This window comes from Pagrus major, chromosome 2, assembly GCF_040436345.1.
Source record: "Pagrus major chromosome 2, Pma_NU_1.0".
Lineage (NCBI taxonomy): Eukaryota > Metazoa > Chordata > Actinopteri > Spariformes > Sparidae > Pagrus > Pagrus major.
In genome coordinates, this window is record NC_133216.1 from 6,254,739 (window position 1) to 6,272,987 (window position 18,249).

General features: G+C 35.8%; 1 protein-coding gene across 1 annotated transcript in view; it reads right to left on the reverse strand.

The window, feature by feature from the left end:
* Positions 1 to 10,856: 10,856 nt before the first annotated feature.
* The window catches only part of maml2 (mastermind like transcriptional coactivator 2), a 39,226-nt gene continuing 31,833 nt past the window's right edge, over positions 10,857 to 18,249 (reverse strand). The window contains exons 3-5 of the mRNA XM_073480062.1: positions 13,408 to 13,572; positions 13,181 to 13,289; positions 10,857 to 12,263 (exon numbers count right to left, since the gene is read on the reverse strand). Coding sequence (XP_073336163.1) covers positions 11,416 to 12,263; positions 13,181 to 13,289; positions 13,408 to 13,572 — 1,122 coding nt within the window. The 3' untranslated portion in view covers positions 10,857 to 11,415. The remainder of the gene's footprint in view (positions 12,264 to 13,180; positions 13,290 to 13,407; positions 13,573 to 18,249) is intronic.

Below are 18,249 nucleotides of genomic sequence, written 5' to 3' on the forward strand. Positions count from 1 at the left end.
TGTGTGAGAAACCTCTTTTTAGTTTGATTTTATTGATCATTAAATCATGTGTTGATGGATTTTAAGATGGATAAACAGTGTTGGTGAGAACAATGCAACTAAAAATGAGTGGTACACTACAGTGCTTGTATTGCACGGCTACAGAGTTTTCATTTTGATGCAATGACGCATTTTGTCACACAAACCTGATTTTATGCTTACTTAGTGTGTAACTGTCAGAGCATATTAGCTGTTGACTGTCATTGTAGCAGTAGAACTAATCACACAAGTTAAAGGATTTTGTATTTAGACTTTTCTAAATGCACATGAAATGAATTTATATTCAGTAATGATCTGTTCAATTTTTTTTTTTTTTTTTTTGATAGATATGTGCATGTGTTTTAGAACAATAAATTCTGTTACATTATATCTTGCTTCATATGATACTTTGAAATTGGCCTGAAATAAAGTATATACTTTGTGGTAACATTTGCCTTGTGTGGTAATGTATTTCACTGTTTGCATTTGTATTTAATGATTTCTTAATATACATACATATCTGTACTGCACCCTACCCTGTACCCTAAAGTAAGACGCTGTATTGGCCAGGTTTGTGTACATGTACACTAAGTTTGAGTCCAGTTTTAAGTTGCTTTCCATGAACTGAGATAGAGAACAATTTACAGGAAGATAGAAATAGACAAACAGCTATACATTTTTATAAATAAAAGCAAAAATAAACAGCTATTATGTACATAGCCTACTAGAAGGTAAAAATTAGATGTATACATAAATGTGTGTGTGTGTGTGTGTGTGTGAATATTTTTTCATGTTCAAGCCCTAACCAAAGTTAATTTTCTGTCACTATGTGATGGACAATAAAGTTTCTTGAATCTTGAATCTTGAATATGTATTTGAAAAAAAAAACGACAAAAAAAACCGACAACATAAAATGTTTATATACTAGAAGTGCTTTTGTAAATTGTAGATGAATACAAATAATGCAAATAAACACATTACATGAATAATATAATAGTAAATGGGTAATGTAGTAGCTTTTAGTCAGCTCAGGGTGAGAGATAATCTTAAAATAGTCAGATCTTGTTTATTACATTGAATGGTCCAGACTGAACAGAATACATCTGATTCTTTCAAATTAATGCACATAATGCAAATTTGTATAATAGTAGTTAATCAATGATGTAGTATATTTTGTTGTTGTTGTTGTTGTTTTTTGCTATGACCATCACCAGCTGTCACTAATGTTCAATTTCACGTTTTGTTTTGAAAATATTCAGCGGAAGTGCTACTCATGTGTTGCAGTTCCTCTGTATTACCACCGGAGGGCAGAAAAGCACCGCTGTCTAATGTAAATGTTTATTTATTTAATGTTTTAACACGCACTACAGCGCCATTTGTGGGGTAATGCTTGTGCTATGCAAGCACACTGTGAGGAGCTACTTCTTCACTGACTCTGATAACTAGTACAAATCAACAACGCTGGAGGACTCATATCTGTATTTACAATCGCGAGTGTTCACTGCCCTCTTGTGGTCATGCAGGGGAACTGCACCATTGAGTTCGTCAAGGCAGCGTCACTGAAGACACGCCAGCCCGACCATACTTCCGGTGTATACTTTCAAAATACAGCGTTAGTCGAGCTAGCAGTACTCATCGTCATTGGCCTCCAACAAGCAACCTACGTGCCCTCGGCTGCCATGTCACACACAGCTTGCTGTGTCTTTTGGTTTCTTTATTAACACACTAATAGTCTGGCACTGTGCAATTTTACAGAAGTCAGTTTTCACAATTGGGAACAGATTTGCATCTTAGCCGCCTTACGTCGAGCGAGTTCACTGCCCTCTAGTGGCCACAGAGAGGAACTGAGTATTTAACTAAGCTGAATGAAGCAACCAGAAGCAGAATTCATAAAATGGTTAATGATCTCTAGTTCTCACGGATGATCATCAATACATTTCAGAGGTATTTAGCTTGTATCTATGCTTAGCGTGTATATTTATCATCAATGTATTCCAGTATACAGGCCTGAAATAGCTAGCCTACATAGTGCTAAGTGCTCTTGTTGGAATGGTGAAAATGTTGTCTATTGTGTAAATAAAGTTTAAAAAATATTTACTGTAAAGTAGTGATATCCACGTTTTAGAATCAATAACATACACCGCCCTCTTGTGGACAAAAACAGGAATTGCTATAGTCAGTTGATCAAGTTAGCGTCAATGCATAGCGCCATTACTTCCGGTAAATACTTTTCAAAAGACAGTTACTTGAACTGAGCAGTAATCGGAGTTGGAGATAATAATCAGTAGGCAGTGACTCAGGTCTGGCATCGGCACCAGGCTAACCATCAGTAGCCATGCTAGCTGTGGTAAAAATGAGTTTGTATGCCCTCTAGTGGTCACAGTGAGAAACTACAATCATGCCACATAAGCGTCAAGTTAGATAACAATAGCGTGTGGATACTTCCGGATAGTACGTTCAAAATAAAGCTTAAAAATAGATGTAGTTGTGCAGTGCGGCCACCAGAGGGCAGTGTATACTATGATTATTAATGCTTTTACATCTCAACCATTAACTCTGCCATGTGTAGTAAACAGATCACAGTATACAGTATTTTTGAATTTACTTAATAGCTCGGGTTGTGTTCTCTGTGTTGTATGTGGATGCAATGTCTGTATGTAGATTTACTGTTGAATGTTTTAAAAATGTAACTCCATTAGACAGATTTACGGAAGCCCTGAGGGGCGAGGGAGACTTTTTTTTTTTCTGGTGCTCCTTTTGCTAAGTTCTGAAATATTTTTTATGTGTGAAACAGAGTGAAAAAGAAACATTTTCACGGGTAATTTTTTTTTTTTCATTTGTCGGGCCGAGTGAAAAAATGTTTTTTTCATGTGTCGAGCCGAGTGAAATTTTTTTTTTTCATGTGTCGAGCTGAGTGAAAAATATTTATTTCACGGGTGAAATTTTTATTTTTTCATGTGTCGGGCTGAGTGAAAAAATGTTTTTATCATGTGTCGAGCCGAGTGAAAAATATTTATTTCATGGGTGAATTTTTTATTTTTTCATGTGTCGAGCCGAGTGAAAAATATTTATTTCACGGGTGAAATTTTTATTTTTTTCATGTGTCAGGCCGAGTGAAAAAATGATTTTTTCATGTGTCGAGCCGAGTGAAAAAATGTTTTTTCATGTGTCGAGCTGAGTGAAAAATATTTATTTCACGGGTGAAATTTTTATTTTTTCATGTGTCGGGCTGAGTGAAAAAATGTTTTTATCATGTGTCGAGCCGAGTGAAAAATATTTATTTCATGGGTGAATTTTTTATTTTTTCATGTGTCGGGCCGAGTGAAAAAATGTTTTTTTTATGTGTCAATGTTTTTATCATGTGTCGAGCCGAGTGAAAAATATTTATTTCATGGGTGAATTTTTTATTTTTTCATGTGTCGAGCCGAGTGAAAAATATTTATTTCACGGGTGAAATTTTTATTTTTCATGTGTCGGGCTGAGTGAAAAAATGATTTTTTCATGTGTCGAGCCGAGTGAAAAAATGTTTTTTCATGTGTCGAGCCGAGTGAAAAATATTTATTTCATGGGTGAATTTTTTATTTTTTCATGTGTCGAGCCGAGTGAAAAATATTAATTTCACAGGTGAAACATTTTTTTTTCATGTGTCGGGCCGAGTGAAAAATATTTATTTCACGGGTGAAATTTTTATTTGAAAAATATTAATTTCACAGGTGAAACATTTTTTTTTCATGTGTCGGGCCGAGTGAAAAATATTTATTTCACGGGTAAAACATTTATTTTTTCATGTGTCGAGCCGAGTGAAAAAATGTTTTTATCATGTGTCAAGCTGAGTGAAAAATATTTATTTCACGGGTGAAATTTTTATTTTTTCATGTGTCGGGCCGAGTGAAAAAGTGTTTTTATCATGTGTCGAGCCGAGTGAAAAATATTTATTTCACAGGTAAAACATTTATTTTCTCATGTGTCGAGCCGAGTGAAAAATATTTATTTCACGGGTGAAATTTTTATTTTTTCATGTGTCAGGCCGAGTGAAAAAATGATTTTTTCATGTGTCGGGCCGAGTGAAAAAATGTTTTTTCATGTGTCGAGCTGAGTGAAAAATATTTATTTCACGGGTGAAATTTTTATTTTTTCATGTGTCGGGCTGAGTGAAAAAATGTTTTTATCATGTGTCGAGCCGAGTGAAAAATATTTATTTCATGGGTGAATTTTTTATTTTTTCATGTGTCGAGCCGAGTGAAAAATATTTATTTCACGGGTAAAACATTTATTTTCTCATGTGTCGAGCCGAGTGAAAAATATTTATTTCACGGGTGAAATTTTTATTTTTCATGTGTCGGGCTGAGTGAAAAAATGTTTTTATCATGTGTCGAGCCGAGTGAAAAATATTTATTTCACGGGTGAAATTTTTATTTTTCATGTGTCGGGCTGAGTGAAAAAATGTTTTTTCATGTGTCGAGCCGAGTGAAAAATATTTATTTCATGGGTGAATTTTTTATTTTTTCATGTGTCGAGCCGAGTGAAAAATATTAATTTCACAGGTGAAACATTTTTTTTTCATGTGTCGGGCCGAGTGACAAAATGTTTTTTCATGTGTCAAGCTGAGTGAAAAATATTTATTTCACGGGTGAAATTTTTATTTGAAAAATATTAATTTCACAGGTGAAACATTTTTTTTTCATGTGTCGGGCCGAGTGAAAAATATTTATTTCACGGGTAAAACATTTATTTTTTCATGTGTCGAGCCGAGTGAAAAAATGTTTTTATCATGTGTCAAGCTGAGTGAAAAATATTTATTTCACGGGTGAAATTTTTATTTTTTCATGTGTCGGGCCGAGTGAAAAAATGTTTTTTCATGTGTCGAACCGAGTGAAAAATATTTATTTCATGGGTGATTTTTTTATTTTTTCATGTGTCGAGTCGAGTGAAAAATATTTATTTCATGGGTGATTTTTTTATTTTTTCATGTGTCGAGCCGAGTGAAAAATATTTATTTCATGGGTGATTTTTTTATTTTTTCATGTGTCGAGTCGAGTGAAAAATATTAATTTCACAGGTGAAACTTTTTTTTTCATGTGTCGGGCCAAGTGAAAAAATGTTTTTTTCATGTGTCGAGCCGAGTGAAAAATATTTATTTCACGGGTAAAACATTTATTTTCTCATGTGTCGAGCCGAGTGAAAAATATTTATTTCACGGGTGAAATTTTTATTTTTTCATGTGTCGGGCCGAGTGAAAAAATAATTTTTTCATGTGTCGAGCCGAGTGAAAAATATTTATTTCACGGGTAAAACATTTATTTTCTCATGTGTCGAGCCGAGTGAAAAATATTTATTTAATGGGTGAAATTTTAATTTTTTCACGTGTCGGGCCGAGTGAAAAACATGTTTTTTCATGTGTTGAGTGAAAAAATGTTTTTTCATGTGTCAAGCTGAGTGAAAAATATTTATTTCACGGGTGAAACTTTTTTTTTTTCATGTGTCGGGCCGAGTGAAAAAATGTTTTTTTCATGTGTCAAGCTGAGTGAAAAATATTTATTTCACGGGTGAAATTTTTTTTTTTTCATGTGTCGGGCTGAGTGAAAAAATGTTTTTTCATGTGTCGAGCCGAGTGAAAAATATTTATTTCATGGGTGAATTTTTTATTTTTTCATGTGTCGAGCCGAGTGAAAAATATTTATTTCACGGGTGAAATTTTTATTTTTTCATGTGTCAGGCCGAGTGAAAAAATGATTTTTTCATGTGTCGAGCCGAGTGAAAAAATGTTTTTTCATGTGTCGAGCTGAGTGAAAAATATTTATTTCACGGGTGAAATTTTTATTTTTTCATGTGTCGGGCTGAGTGAAAAAATGTTTTTATCATGTGTCGAGCCGAGTGAAAAATATTTATTTCATGGGTGAATTTTTTATTTTTTCATGTGTCGAGCCGAGTGAAAAATATTTATTTCATGGGTGAATTTTTTATTTTTTCATGTGTCGAGCCGAGTGAAAAATATTAATTTCACAGGTGAAACATTTTTTTTTCATGTGTCGGGCCGAGTGAAAAATATTTATTTCACGGGTAAAACATTTATTTTTTCATGTGTCGAGCCGAGTGAAAAAATGTTTATATCATGTGTCAAGCTGAGTGAAAAATATTTATTTCACGGGTGAAATATTTATTTTTTTTCATGTGTCGGGCCGAGTGAAAAAATGTTTTTTCATGTGTCGAACCGAGTGAAAAATATTTATTTAATGGGTGATTTTTTTATTTTTTCATGTGTCGAGTTGAGTGAAAAATATTAATTTCACAGGTGAAACTTTTTTTTTCATGTGTCGGGCCAAGTGAAAAAATGTTTTTTTCATGTGTCGAGCCGAGTGAAAAATATTTATTTCACGGGTGAATTTTTTATTTTTTCATGTGTCGAGCCGAGTGAAAAATATTTATTTCATGGGTGATTTTTTAATTTTTTCATGTGTCGAGTCGAGTGAAAAATATTAATTTCACAGGTGAAACTTTTTTTTTCATGTGTCGGGCTGAGTGAAAAAATGTTTTTATCATGTGTCGAGCCGAGTGAAAAATATTTATTTCATGGGTGAATTTTTTATTTTTTCATGTGTCGAGCCGAGTGAAAAATATTAATTTCACAGGTGAAACATTTTTTTTTCATGTGTCGGGCGGAGTGAAAAAATGTTTTTTTCATGTGTCGAGCCGAGTGAAAAATATTTATTTCACGGGTAAAACATTTATTTTCTCGTGTCGAGCTGAGTGAAAAATATTTATTTCACGGGTGAAATATTTATTTTTTCATGTGTCGAGTCGAGTGAAAATATTTATTTCTATTATAATATTTTATTTCCTGATTTTTTTTAGTTACGGTGAACTTGGCCTGCATCATGATTAGGACTCACAATGAGGATATGGAGTATAACGATTCTGTGAGAGCTGTCACTGACTTTACAAAATCTTCTTTCACGGGTGAAATTCTTTTTTTTCATGTGTCGAGCCGAATGAAAAATGTTTTTTTCATGTGTTGAGCTGAGTGAAAAAAGTCTTTTTCATGTGTTGAGCCGAATGAAAAATGTTAATTTCACGGGTGAAACATCTTTTTTTCATGTGTCGGGCCGAGTGAAAATTTTTTTGTTTTTTCATGTGTTGCGCTGAGTGAAAAATATTTATTTCACGAGTGAAATTTTAATTTTTTCATGTGTCAAGCCAAGTGAAAAATGTTTATATCACGGGTGAATTTTTTATTTTTTCATGTGTCAGGCCGAGTGAAAAAATTATTTTCACAGGTGAAACACTTTTTTTTCATGTGTCGAGCCGAGTGAAAAATATTTAATTCACGGGTGAAATATTTATTTTTTCATGTGTCGAGTCGAGTGAAAATATTTATTTCTATTATAATATTTTATTTCCTGATTTTTTTTCCTGAATTTTTTTTCTTCCTGAAAATATTTTTTTTTTTCCCCTGAACACTATTTTTCCCCTGAACACCATTTATTCATTGAAGCTTAGTTATGGTGAACTTGGCCTGCATCATGATTAGGACTCACAATGAGGATATGGAGTATAACGATTCTGTGAGAGCTGTCACTGACTTTATTTACAAAATCTTCTTTCACGGGTGAATTTTTTTTTTCATGTGTCGAGCCGAATATTTCATGTGTTGAGCCGAGTGAAAAATATTAATTTCACGGGTGAAACATCTTTTTTTCACGTGTCGGGCCGAGTGAAATTTTTTTTGTTTTTTCATGTGTCGAGCCGAGTGAAAAATATTTATTTCACGGGTAAAACATTTATTTTCTCATGTGTCAAGCCAAGTGAAAAATGTTTATATCACGGGTGAATTTTTTATTTTTTCATGTGTCAGGCCGAGTGAAAAAATTATTTTCACAGGTGAAACACTTTTTTTTCATGTGTCGAGCCGAGTGAAAAATATTTAATTCACGGGTGAAATATTTATTTTTTCATGTGTCGAGTCGAGTGAAAATATTTATTTCTATTATAATATTTTATTTCCTGATTTTTTTTCCTGAATTTTTTTTCTTCCTGAAAATTTTTTTTTTTTTCCCCTGAACACTATTTTTCCCCTGAACACCATTTATTCATTGAAGCTTAGTTATGGTGAACTTGGCCTGCATCATGATTAGGACTCACAATGAGGATATGGAGTATAACGATTCTGTGAGAGCTGTCACTGACTTTATTTACAAAATCTTCTTTCACGGGTGAATTTTTTTTTTCATGTGTCGAGCCGAATATTTCATGTGTTGAGCCGAGTGAAAAATATTAATTTCACGGGTGAAACATCTTTTTTTCACGTGTCGGGCCGAGTGAAATTTTTTTTGTTTTTTCATGTGTCGAGCCGAGTGAAAAATATTTATTTCACGGGTAAAACATTTATTTTCTCATGTGTCAAGCCGAGTGAAAAATATTTATTTCATGTGTTGAGTTGAGTGAAAAATATTTATTTCTATTATATTTCATTTCCTGATAATTCCTGAAAAAAATCTTAGACTGACTGCTTCACATGCCCAAATTATGCGCTACAATCAGTGGTATCCCTCAGCCTGGAATATTGTTTAAAAATGGACGTTTGATAGGTGAACACTATTCATTGAAGTGTAGTTACGGTGAACTCGGCCTGCATCATGATTAGGACTCACAATGAGGATAAGGAGTGTAACGATTTTGGAAAAAAGGGAAAAAAGGATTTTCTTTAGGAAAAAAGGGTTTTTTTTCAGGAGAAAAAAAGATTTTTTTTTCAGGAGAAAAAAAAGATTTTTTTTCAGGAGAAAAAAAGATTTTTTTTTCAGGAGAAAAAAAAGATTTTTTTTCAGGAAAAAAAAAGATTTTTTCAATAAAAAAAAAAAAAATCAGAAAAAAAAGATTTTTTTCAGGAAAAAAAATCTGGAGAAAAAAATAATTTGGGCATGTGAAGCAGTCAGTCTGATCGCTGTAAAACAATAAATACTGAGCTGACACTCATGCATAATGCTGATGAATGCATGGATTTTCACTGTCCTCGCGCTGCTAAAGGACAACATGAATTGCAGAATTAATAAAGAATGTTTTCCAACCTCCATCTCAGAAACATACAACTCGTTTTCTGTAATTTCTTGCCAGAAATATGCACTTTCCTCATCTTCCTCTCGGCTGTGGCCGTGATTCACTATTCACTGTAGACACTCATTGATGAGAAGAGCTGATAATACCCAGAATCCCACCCGTGACTCTAAAGGCAGCTTAGCGTCATGTTTGACATATTCCTCGCCAAAAGAAACATGACAGTCATGTTACATAACTTAACATATAATAGATGCATGTTGTGTTTGGAGTGCAGCGAGAAATGAAAACTCCCCTGAACGAAGATGGATGCTTTTCATCTTATTTAGGACATGAGTAGTGGTGCACATTTCCCTATTGTGGTCAAAATGAGTATTACAGAAAGAAACAATTGAGCCTTAGCTCCTCTGAAAAAATATATTGTTCAGTGGGTTTCACACACGCGTAAAAAAAATATTTCAGGATTGAATTTTTTTTGTTTTCACTCGGCTCGACACACACACAAAAAAATTCACCCATGAAAAATGTATTTTTTCACTCGGCTCGACACATGAAAAAAAAAATATGGAACTCGGAGCACCAGAAACATGATTTTTCTCCCTTGCCCCTCAGGGTTTCTGTACAGATTAGACTGGGACGGAAGGACACTCGCACGTGTATCCTAGAAAGTACTTATTTTATTTAACAATTTACAAGTTTTTTGATCATAGATTGTTTTTAGGAACTCAAAGCAAACTGAATGAAGGGACACGTTGGTGTTTATATGGACATTCCTGTAATTAGTTCCAATGCAAAACATCTGTGTCCCTGACACATAATCATAGGGTATTGTAGTCTTTTGACCCACATGGACTACAAAAATGGAGACAAAAAAACACTTAAACTCTTAATGTAACCCTAAAGCTGGAAGAGCCTCCAAAACATTTTTCTCCAGATCTCCTTGGCTTCTTGTATTTTTTCCTAAAATCTAAGGAAAAAAGATATGCAGATATTTTTGCCTTATGGAAACTTTATATCGAACATTTTTCTGTTATGGTAGGTTGTTAAGGATATTATTTCTTTAATGCGTTATAAAGTACAGCACCAGTGTTAAGTTGTGAACCTGCAGTGATTACATCATGTTATAGTAATTACACAACTGTGAACTTTCACCACTCTGCCTTAATTTCATTCATAAATTCCAAGTCATTTTTGACCCAATTCTCTGCTTTTACCAGATATTACGAACAAAAAAGCATGCGCAAAATACCTAAAATAAAAAGATGTTTAAAACACCTTTGTGATATTGAAACTAAAACACATTAGACAGCGATGAATAGCTGATTGTGCCGCATCTACAATCCCAAAATAACAAGAAAGCAGCATCCTTAACTTCAACATAATTGTTCACATTCGACAAATATAAATTAGAATACGTTCTTGGCACTGAGAAGCCTGTTTCATTAAAATGCAGATTTCTTTTAGCAATTTAATAATCCTAGTAATGCTACAAGCCGTAAACAATTCCTTAAACTTTTTAAAGTCATTCATATAAATTTAATGCATTAACAAGGGCCTTGGTGCAAGGAAGAGTTTGGATGTGAAAGATTTTAACATGCTAATACAATAACTATTTTTAATAATATAATATAAGCCACAGAGAACAGTCCTTTTTATAAATTAGTTCTATTTTTGCTTTAGATTGCAAATCAAAGCATCTCTCAAAGAAGGAACAACGGTTTTTATTTATTCATTTATTCAAATCAATTTTATTAATTACATGTATTATAATGTATCATTACTATCCCAATAATTATTAAATATCACATGAAAAAAAACAAAAAACTAATGGTTACATTTTTTAAATTGCATCAAAAACTACCACAGATGAAAAAGCTTGAACGATAAGTAAGAAAACATCTGTTGTGGCAAGATTCTCTGTGTGTATGGTAGCAAAACTTGTTAAGGTTAATACCATGTCATGCTAAATAGTGGATGCAGATTTAGAAACTTGAAAGCAACACAGCAATGTTTTCTTTTCACAGTGTGAAGTTGGTATTTTATCCTATACGACAGCACTACAGCATGAGTATGACAAAGAGACCACGGAAACAGTGACTGCAGAGAAAAGCAGTTTCTTGGCCGATATACCAGGAGTAAAATATGCTGAGTACTAAGGACAGAACACAAATTCCTTTCACAGTAAATACAATACAAAACAATACAGTATACTTGGATAAAACAAATAATATGAGTTTATAAAATTCCATTTTAACATCATTTAAAAAATGTTACCCCTCACATCTTACATACATAACCTCTATAATTTTTTGAGCTGCGGATCAATTTTTAGCAATCTGTGACCCAAATTCATGAGTGACTGCCCAGAATCTCATCCAGATTTATATCTTTCATCCAATCATCGTTCCCAGAGCCAGACTTGAGCAGAGAGTCTATGAAGTCTGAGTCTGTGTTGATCCCTGGAACTGTGTTGTCTCCCTCGGGGAGGAAGTCAAAGGTCAGACGGTTGGCCCGGTTATTCTGGTAGCTGCTCGAGCTGGGACTGGGCTCTGCAAAGTTGCCTGCTGGTACCCTCTGTTCAGGAGAGGCCTGGTTCAGGCTCCCCACTGCTGATGGAGATCCCATCAGTGGCTGGCTCGGTCTTGGGCCTGTTTCTCTTAACGCAGGGTTATGAGGGAGCATCCCGATGTCAGGTGCTACCTGGTTGGGAGGGCCGATGTGTCTCTGTTGGTACGGATGGTTTGGCATGTCCAGCTGTGCACCCTGAGACTGTAGTGGATTGGGTAGCCGCCTAACACTGAGTCCAGTTGTCACTTGTTTGTTGGCTGAGCCCCAGCCCATGTTGACGTTTTTCATCAAGCCTCCTAGACCCTGTCCTGGCACCCCTGAGGAGTGCAGGTCAGCTGTCGTTCTCGGGTGTTGCACACCTGCTGCGTTATTGTTTATCACAAAAGAATTTCCGTGCGCGTTCGGCCCCAGGAACCTGGCTTTATTTGGATTGAGTCCAATTCGATTCTGATTGTTATGCTGCTGGAACTGGCCGATACAAGAACTCGGATGACAATCATTCCCGATACCAAACCTGCGGTCTGGTGGTGAAGGACTCATCTTTGAAGCAGACCTACTTGGGAGGTGACAAGACAAGGACTGTAGGTCATTCTCGGGACCACTGCTCGAAGACTGGGAGGAGTTTTGACCTAAAGAGAAACAAAGAAAAACTGTTTACAATTGTTGTCACTTTAAGATGAGACGCTACATGTGAAAACATCATTTTTTCATTCTCTGGTAATTTTGAGATTGTGGGCTATTTTCTTCCATTAACATGACTTCTTTTAGACTAGAGGAATGAAAACGTCCACAATTCACATTTAGGTGTTTTGGAGGTCAGATTTCTGTTGTGAGAATGAAGATGCAGATTTTATTAGATAATAATAACAACAACAATAATAACAGTAAATTTTATAGATAGCGCTTTCCATAATGCTCAAATACACTTTACAAAATCACATTTTAATGTATATAATTTGCTTGTGAAAGTGTAATTTTCTATCTGGAAATTTTCATTCATATGTGAAAAAAAACAATCACTTGTGAAAATGTCCTGTTCACATGTGATTTTTTTTGTGAAAAGTTTTACATGAGACATTTTTGTTGGGACACCTGGAGTGTCTTATTTTCTGTCTAAAAATGTATAGAATCTTAAAGGTCTTCTTAAAATGATTTTTTATCATCTCCACTTCAGTCGCGCTGCAATACACCAACCTGTCCAGTTTTATTCCATCTAATTCTGAAGGTTTTTACAGAGAGGGTTGTTCATATATCATTCATAGCCTGATATATTTAAGATTTTACTCCTAAAAATGACATTTTTTTTCATGGCTTTTGACAGTATTTTCTCACGGCTAAAAAGAGGTCTTCAAAATCCCCTCGGTAAAAACCCTCTGTCCCTAATATGTCATCCAATGTTCAAATTTCCAATCTAGCATATTACGCAAATCAGCACATATTTAATAACATAATGAGTTGTTTGCATATTTTACATAAAATATCGGAAAACTTCACTTGTAGTGTCTCTCCCTTTAAGCATTTCTGACGTATCAGAAATGAACGTTACCTGTGAAGATGTTTCCTTGCTGAACTCCCACCATACTTCTTGACTGCTTGTAATCAGGCGGCGGCCTTGTGAGATGACGACTGAACTGATCATGTGCATTGTCTTTGTCCTGAAAAGGAAAGACAAAGATGTGATTACTGATCGAGTTATTAAAAAACACCAAACTCTCACAAAGTCTGATCTGCTTGTTAATTGTTGAAAGCTGCACGATGTAAGACGTCACTTACTGAATTGCTGATGGGATGCTGTGGTTGGTTGAGCTGTCGCTGCATGGTCTGAGTTTTGGCGGGGCCTTTCTGCTGGTTGTTGGGTGCTTGGGGCCGTGGCTGCGACTGGGCTGACATGACTCCTAGGCTTCCATTGGTGGGCAACCTCGGACCAGGAGGAACACCCTGAGAAGACACACATGATGGTTTTACATTAGTGTGTGATGTCTTTTGTAGAAGCTTTTGGAGAAAAACACAAAACCAAAGCAGTGCAATAATATGCTTTGACCACTAGAGGGCAAGACTGTACAAGATATCATAGATCTGTTTCAAAGATGCTATTCAACCTCCAGAATGTGGTCAAGGCTACTCCCTCTGCAGATGAAAAAGGGAGACTTGGAGAGAGGCTTTTTTTGGAAGGGGGAGTGCGAGCCCTCCTCAAGGCCTGCTTCTCCCTTGATAATTGTGTCTAAAGAGAGTGGAAAGAATCCCTGAGACAGCAGGAAATGTGTGCCAATGGGGAGTTAAGCGCCAGCACCATGACTACCTCCATTTAATAAGCTCTCCTTTACTGATCACTGTGTTGTGTTTGGCAAAGAGGCATTCCATCCACTAGAAACCCATTTGGCTCCTCACACTATCACACTGATTAAAACGTTGTAGTCGGCAGCACTCACATGAAATTGAGATATCCAAACCAGCTTTTTGTTTGAAGTCTTGTCCTGAACGTATGCTTTTGCAGATAAGCTTTCACCATCATGGGTGTTTAAGATGTTATACGTCCTTGTAATGCATATTTTCTTTTAGCTTTTTTAGGCAGCAGTGCAGACCATCTAAACGCTCCAAGTAAAACCTGTCCTTCTTGTGGACACTCTCTCTATGCTCAAGCTTCAACCGATAGCGAGCATTTGTCATGAACAAGGTTATTGTGCACCAAATCCAAGTCAACATGAGCTGTGTATACAATGTCAGTCATCGTGTTGACTTAAAATGTTTCCCAGGGTGAAATGGATTAGAAATCTAACAGTGCGTTTAGCTGAAGCTATTACTTAGAGGACAGATTCTTCGCAGAGGATGAATCTCTGCAGGGTGGTGACTCTGTGGTCCCTGAAAGAAAAAACTGAAGAAAAAAAAAGAGTGGGAAGTATGTGCATACATGTGTGTGTGAATGGTAATGAATGGGAATGAAATTTGGAGAACTAACGAGACAAGATCACAGAATGAGGGAGGTTGAAACTCATCAGGAGTCACAAGCCATTTCACAAGCTAATATTCGCCTTCTCTGCCTGAGTTCAACCCACACAGCAAACCAAGCATGGCAATGAGGTTACACAGGGACTAAAACATCAAAACAGTGGTTTCTCCTGTTACTCTAGAAAGCAGAGTCACTGGCTTTGATTCACTGTATCCAGTTATCGAGCCTGTGAGAAATTGTGACCGCCACAGACATTTTCCCTGCAGAGGTACTCTGGAGAGGGCTTGTTCCGTCTTTGTTGTAAGAAAAACCCAACAAGGGGTGTTTTAGCGTGTACAACTGAGTAATCCTCTCTGTCATCCTGATGTGTCATAAAGCTGTTTTCCATGTTTTTTTTCCCCCCTCTCATTCTTCACAAGCTAGTTGTAAATGAATACCACATGTGGTTCAGGCCTCAGAGAAGGAGCAGAGTGATTTAGTCTCCCATCCTGCGGCAGTGCAGGCAGCTGACAGTGATCCAGGCCCAGCCTTGCCGGCTCTCACACTGCACTTCCTCCAGTCTGGACTCATGACGCTGTCCCTGGGGAGCGCCTCGGCATCTGGACTTGGCTGCAGCTCCCTTTCCCAGGAAACAAGTACTCCCTTCACAGCACTGCTGGAGTGACCTGGTAGGCTCAACCCCTGTGGCCCTGCTCTTATCCCAACTGAGGGATGTTGTGCCACAAGATCATCAACAAACATTGAGGAGCCATTATTTTCTGAGAGCAAACCTTTATCTTTGTTGTAGTTGTAGTTGTAATTTGGGTTTCTGAATTTTCAGTAAGCGGAGTATTCTGGCAACCAACGTACACGCTCCCGTTTGGTATTTAAATGTAAATCCCTCTCTGAAGCTAATCACTAGGATGATGAAAATGCTGCCAATATCTGTCTTAAGTTGAAATAACAGTGTTGTATGTAACACTTTATGTTATGGTCCTTGTAGTAAGTGTTAATAAATAGGTAATAAGACTCTTATAAGTCCTTATAAGACACTTATTAATATTATGATGTGTTAATAAGACTACATAAGTTTTACCTACACTTACTATTCAATAAAGGTGAAAGCACAAAAAGGCAAAAAATGATCATGAATAAATAAGTATCTATAGACTGTAATGTTTCTTATAAGTGCATATAATGTCTTATAATCTAACCATAAACAAGTTTATGACTATCAGCACTTCTATAGTCTGATTAACACATGTTAATAAGAATCTTGTAGGTGCCTTATTACCTATTTATTACAAGGTCCTTAACATAAAGCTTTACCATGTTGTCTTATGCTGAGCAGAAGTTTAAGTCACTCTTGATAAGATGTTTTAAACCTATATCTGACTGTTAATCTTTAGATTTAATTAAAAATATACACATACATTTGTGTTCTGTTATAATGGAACTGAAATTCAATTAAAAGGAGGTCTTTCAGTATACTGGGTCCGAGATGAGTGAATAGCTCAAACGCACCTCAGATTGTGCTCGAAAACCAATTTATTTTTAATATTTCTTTAAAATAGTTCTTTCTGCACTTGCATGAATGACTGTATGGTGCTTATTAACAGAGTAGACCATGCCCATTCTTGTAAAACTGGGAGGAAACCCTTAAGTTTTAATTGTGGCACAAATTGGGAAATTTGGGTTTTATTTTAGAGAGAAAAAATAACAAAGACCTGCAATCATTTTTAATACTTCAGGGGCTGAAAAACATCCTAAGGCTAAAATGTGCTCTCAACCTGCAGAGTTAGTAGAAACTCCTAACGTTAAGGGTGTGTCAGTGCTACCTTCAGGACTATAGATTGAGTTTAAGCATTTCAGTGTTAATGTAGCAGTGTGAAGACCTGCTTATAGTCAGTACTGTGCTGCATATCTATCTATTCTATAATATAATGAAATACAATTCTCACAGTCCTGCATATTAGTGAATATTTCATTTCAGCTATGAACTCCTTGTGGTAAACAAGATCCTCCCTGATTAAGGCCCCAAGGATTGTCTTTTGTCTCTCTTTGTGCTATTTACACTGTCGTGGAACCTAAAAAAAAGTCAAGTGTTTTTCTTTCTTTAGCTTGAATACACACAACCACACTACTGATGTAACGAGCAGCATTAAATTTTGTCCTTGAAATAGCATTGCCCACCAACCACAGTCACTCAGGTCTCATAATGCATTAGTGTCCTCTACTGTACGCTGCCTGCCAGAGAGTGTATTAATGCTTGAAGTGAGTGAGGTATTTTTTTGTGTCTGAGAGTTACAGAGTGGTGGATTTTGAATTTTGACATGTTTGACTCAGCAACCGATTATTAAACTGTATGAAGCTTCAAACAAGCAGCTGAGCTCACATCTCTGGCTGCTTTAAAAAAGGTCTTCAGCTTCACTCAGTGGGAGGAAACCCACTGCTAGTAGCTAGTGTTACACAGGGGAGCAGGGCACTCTTTCAGGACCTTTATTTCTCCGGCATTACTAATTCAATTCACTGTGGGAAGAGACTCCACTCTTTTTTCCCCCTCTCTGTGAGCTGTCCCTTCCTCATTAGCTGGACTTTTAACCGTGTGTGTGCTGACTGCAGAAGACAAACACCATTATCAGCCTCTTTCAAACACTTAAATTATAAGGGGGCTCTTGGTTCTTCTCCATAATTCCTACACTATCTGATCACTATAGCTCCGTGTTTGCATATTTCATTTGTTCAAACAAACTGCACATTAAAAAACGTCCTTGAGAAAGTTGTCTCACTGAACCGTTACCCCTAATGAACTCGAGCACAGCCGCATGTCCTCAGCATTTTAAAGACCAGAGGTGACTGAGCTTTTACTTTCAGTAGCTCCAGGCTTTGGAAAAGTTTGCTTTAATAAATAATTAATCAAAATCCATTTAAGGCTTTTTCATTATTTGATATCCAGCTTTTCTCAGTCGCTTCCCATTCTTTCTCACACCTGTAATTTTCAGCTTTTACTGGTTATAATCTATGTTTTTAACATGCTACATACATAATCCCTACTGCTAACAGTACTATAGCATGTAGCTATAGAATAGCACTAATATTAACGCTATCTCTATCATAACCCATACTCTTACTTTTGATAATAATTTTAATTAATACGTATATTGTTTGTATAGAAAATATCTGGCACTAGTGCTGAAACAATTAATCGATTGGTTGTCAACTATGAAATAAATCGTCAGCTACTTTGATAATCAATTAATCAGTTTGAGTCATTTTTTGAGAGAAAAAAAAGTCAAAATGATCTGATTCCAGTTTCTTAAATCTGAATATTTATTGGTTTCTTTACTCCTCAATGACAGTAAATTTGTATATCTTAGGGTTGAGGACAAAACAAGACATTGGAGGACTGATCGACGTTTTTCACCATTTTATAGACTAAACAACTAATGAAATAATTGAGAAAATAATTGACAGATGAATCAACACTGATCAATGTTGTTTCTGCTCATACATTCATAGAAACCTTTTAAAAATTTAAATATTTTAAAGGGATTTTAACAAAGTTTAAAGACCATTCATGAACATATCAGCCTCATGTCATGTTTAGAGTGTACATGGCTCTATAGTACAGTCGTAAAACTGGTTCTGTTTTACCCATGTGAGATTTGTCAATCTACCTTGTTTACTTC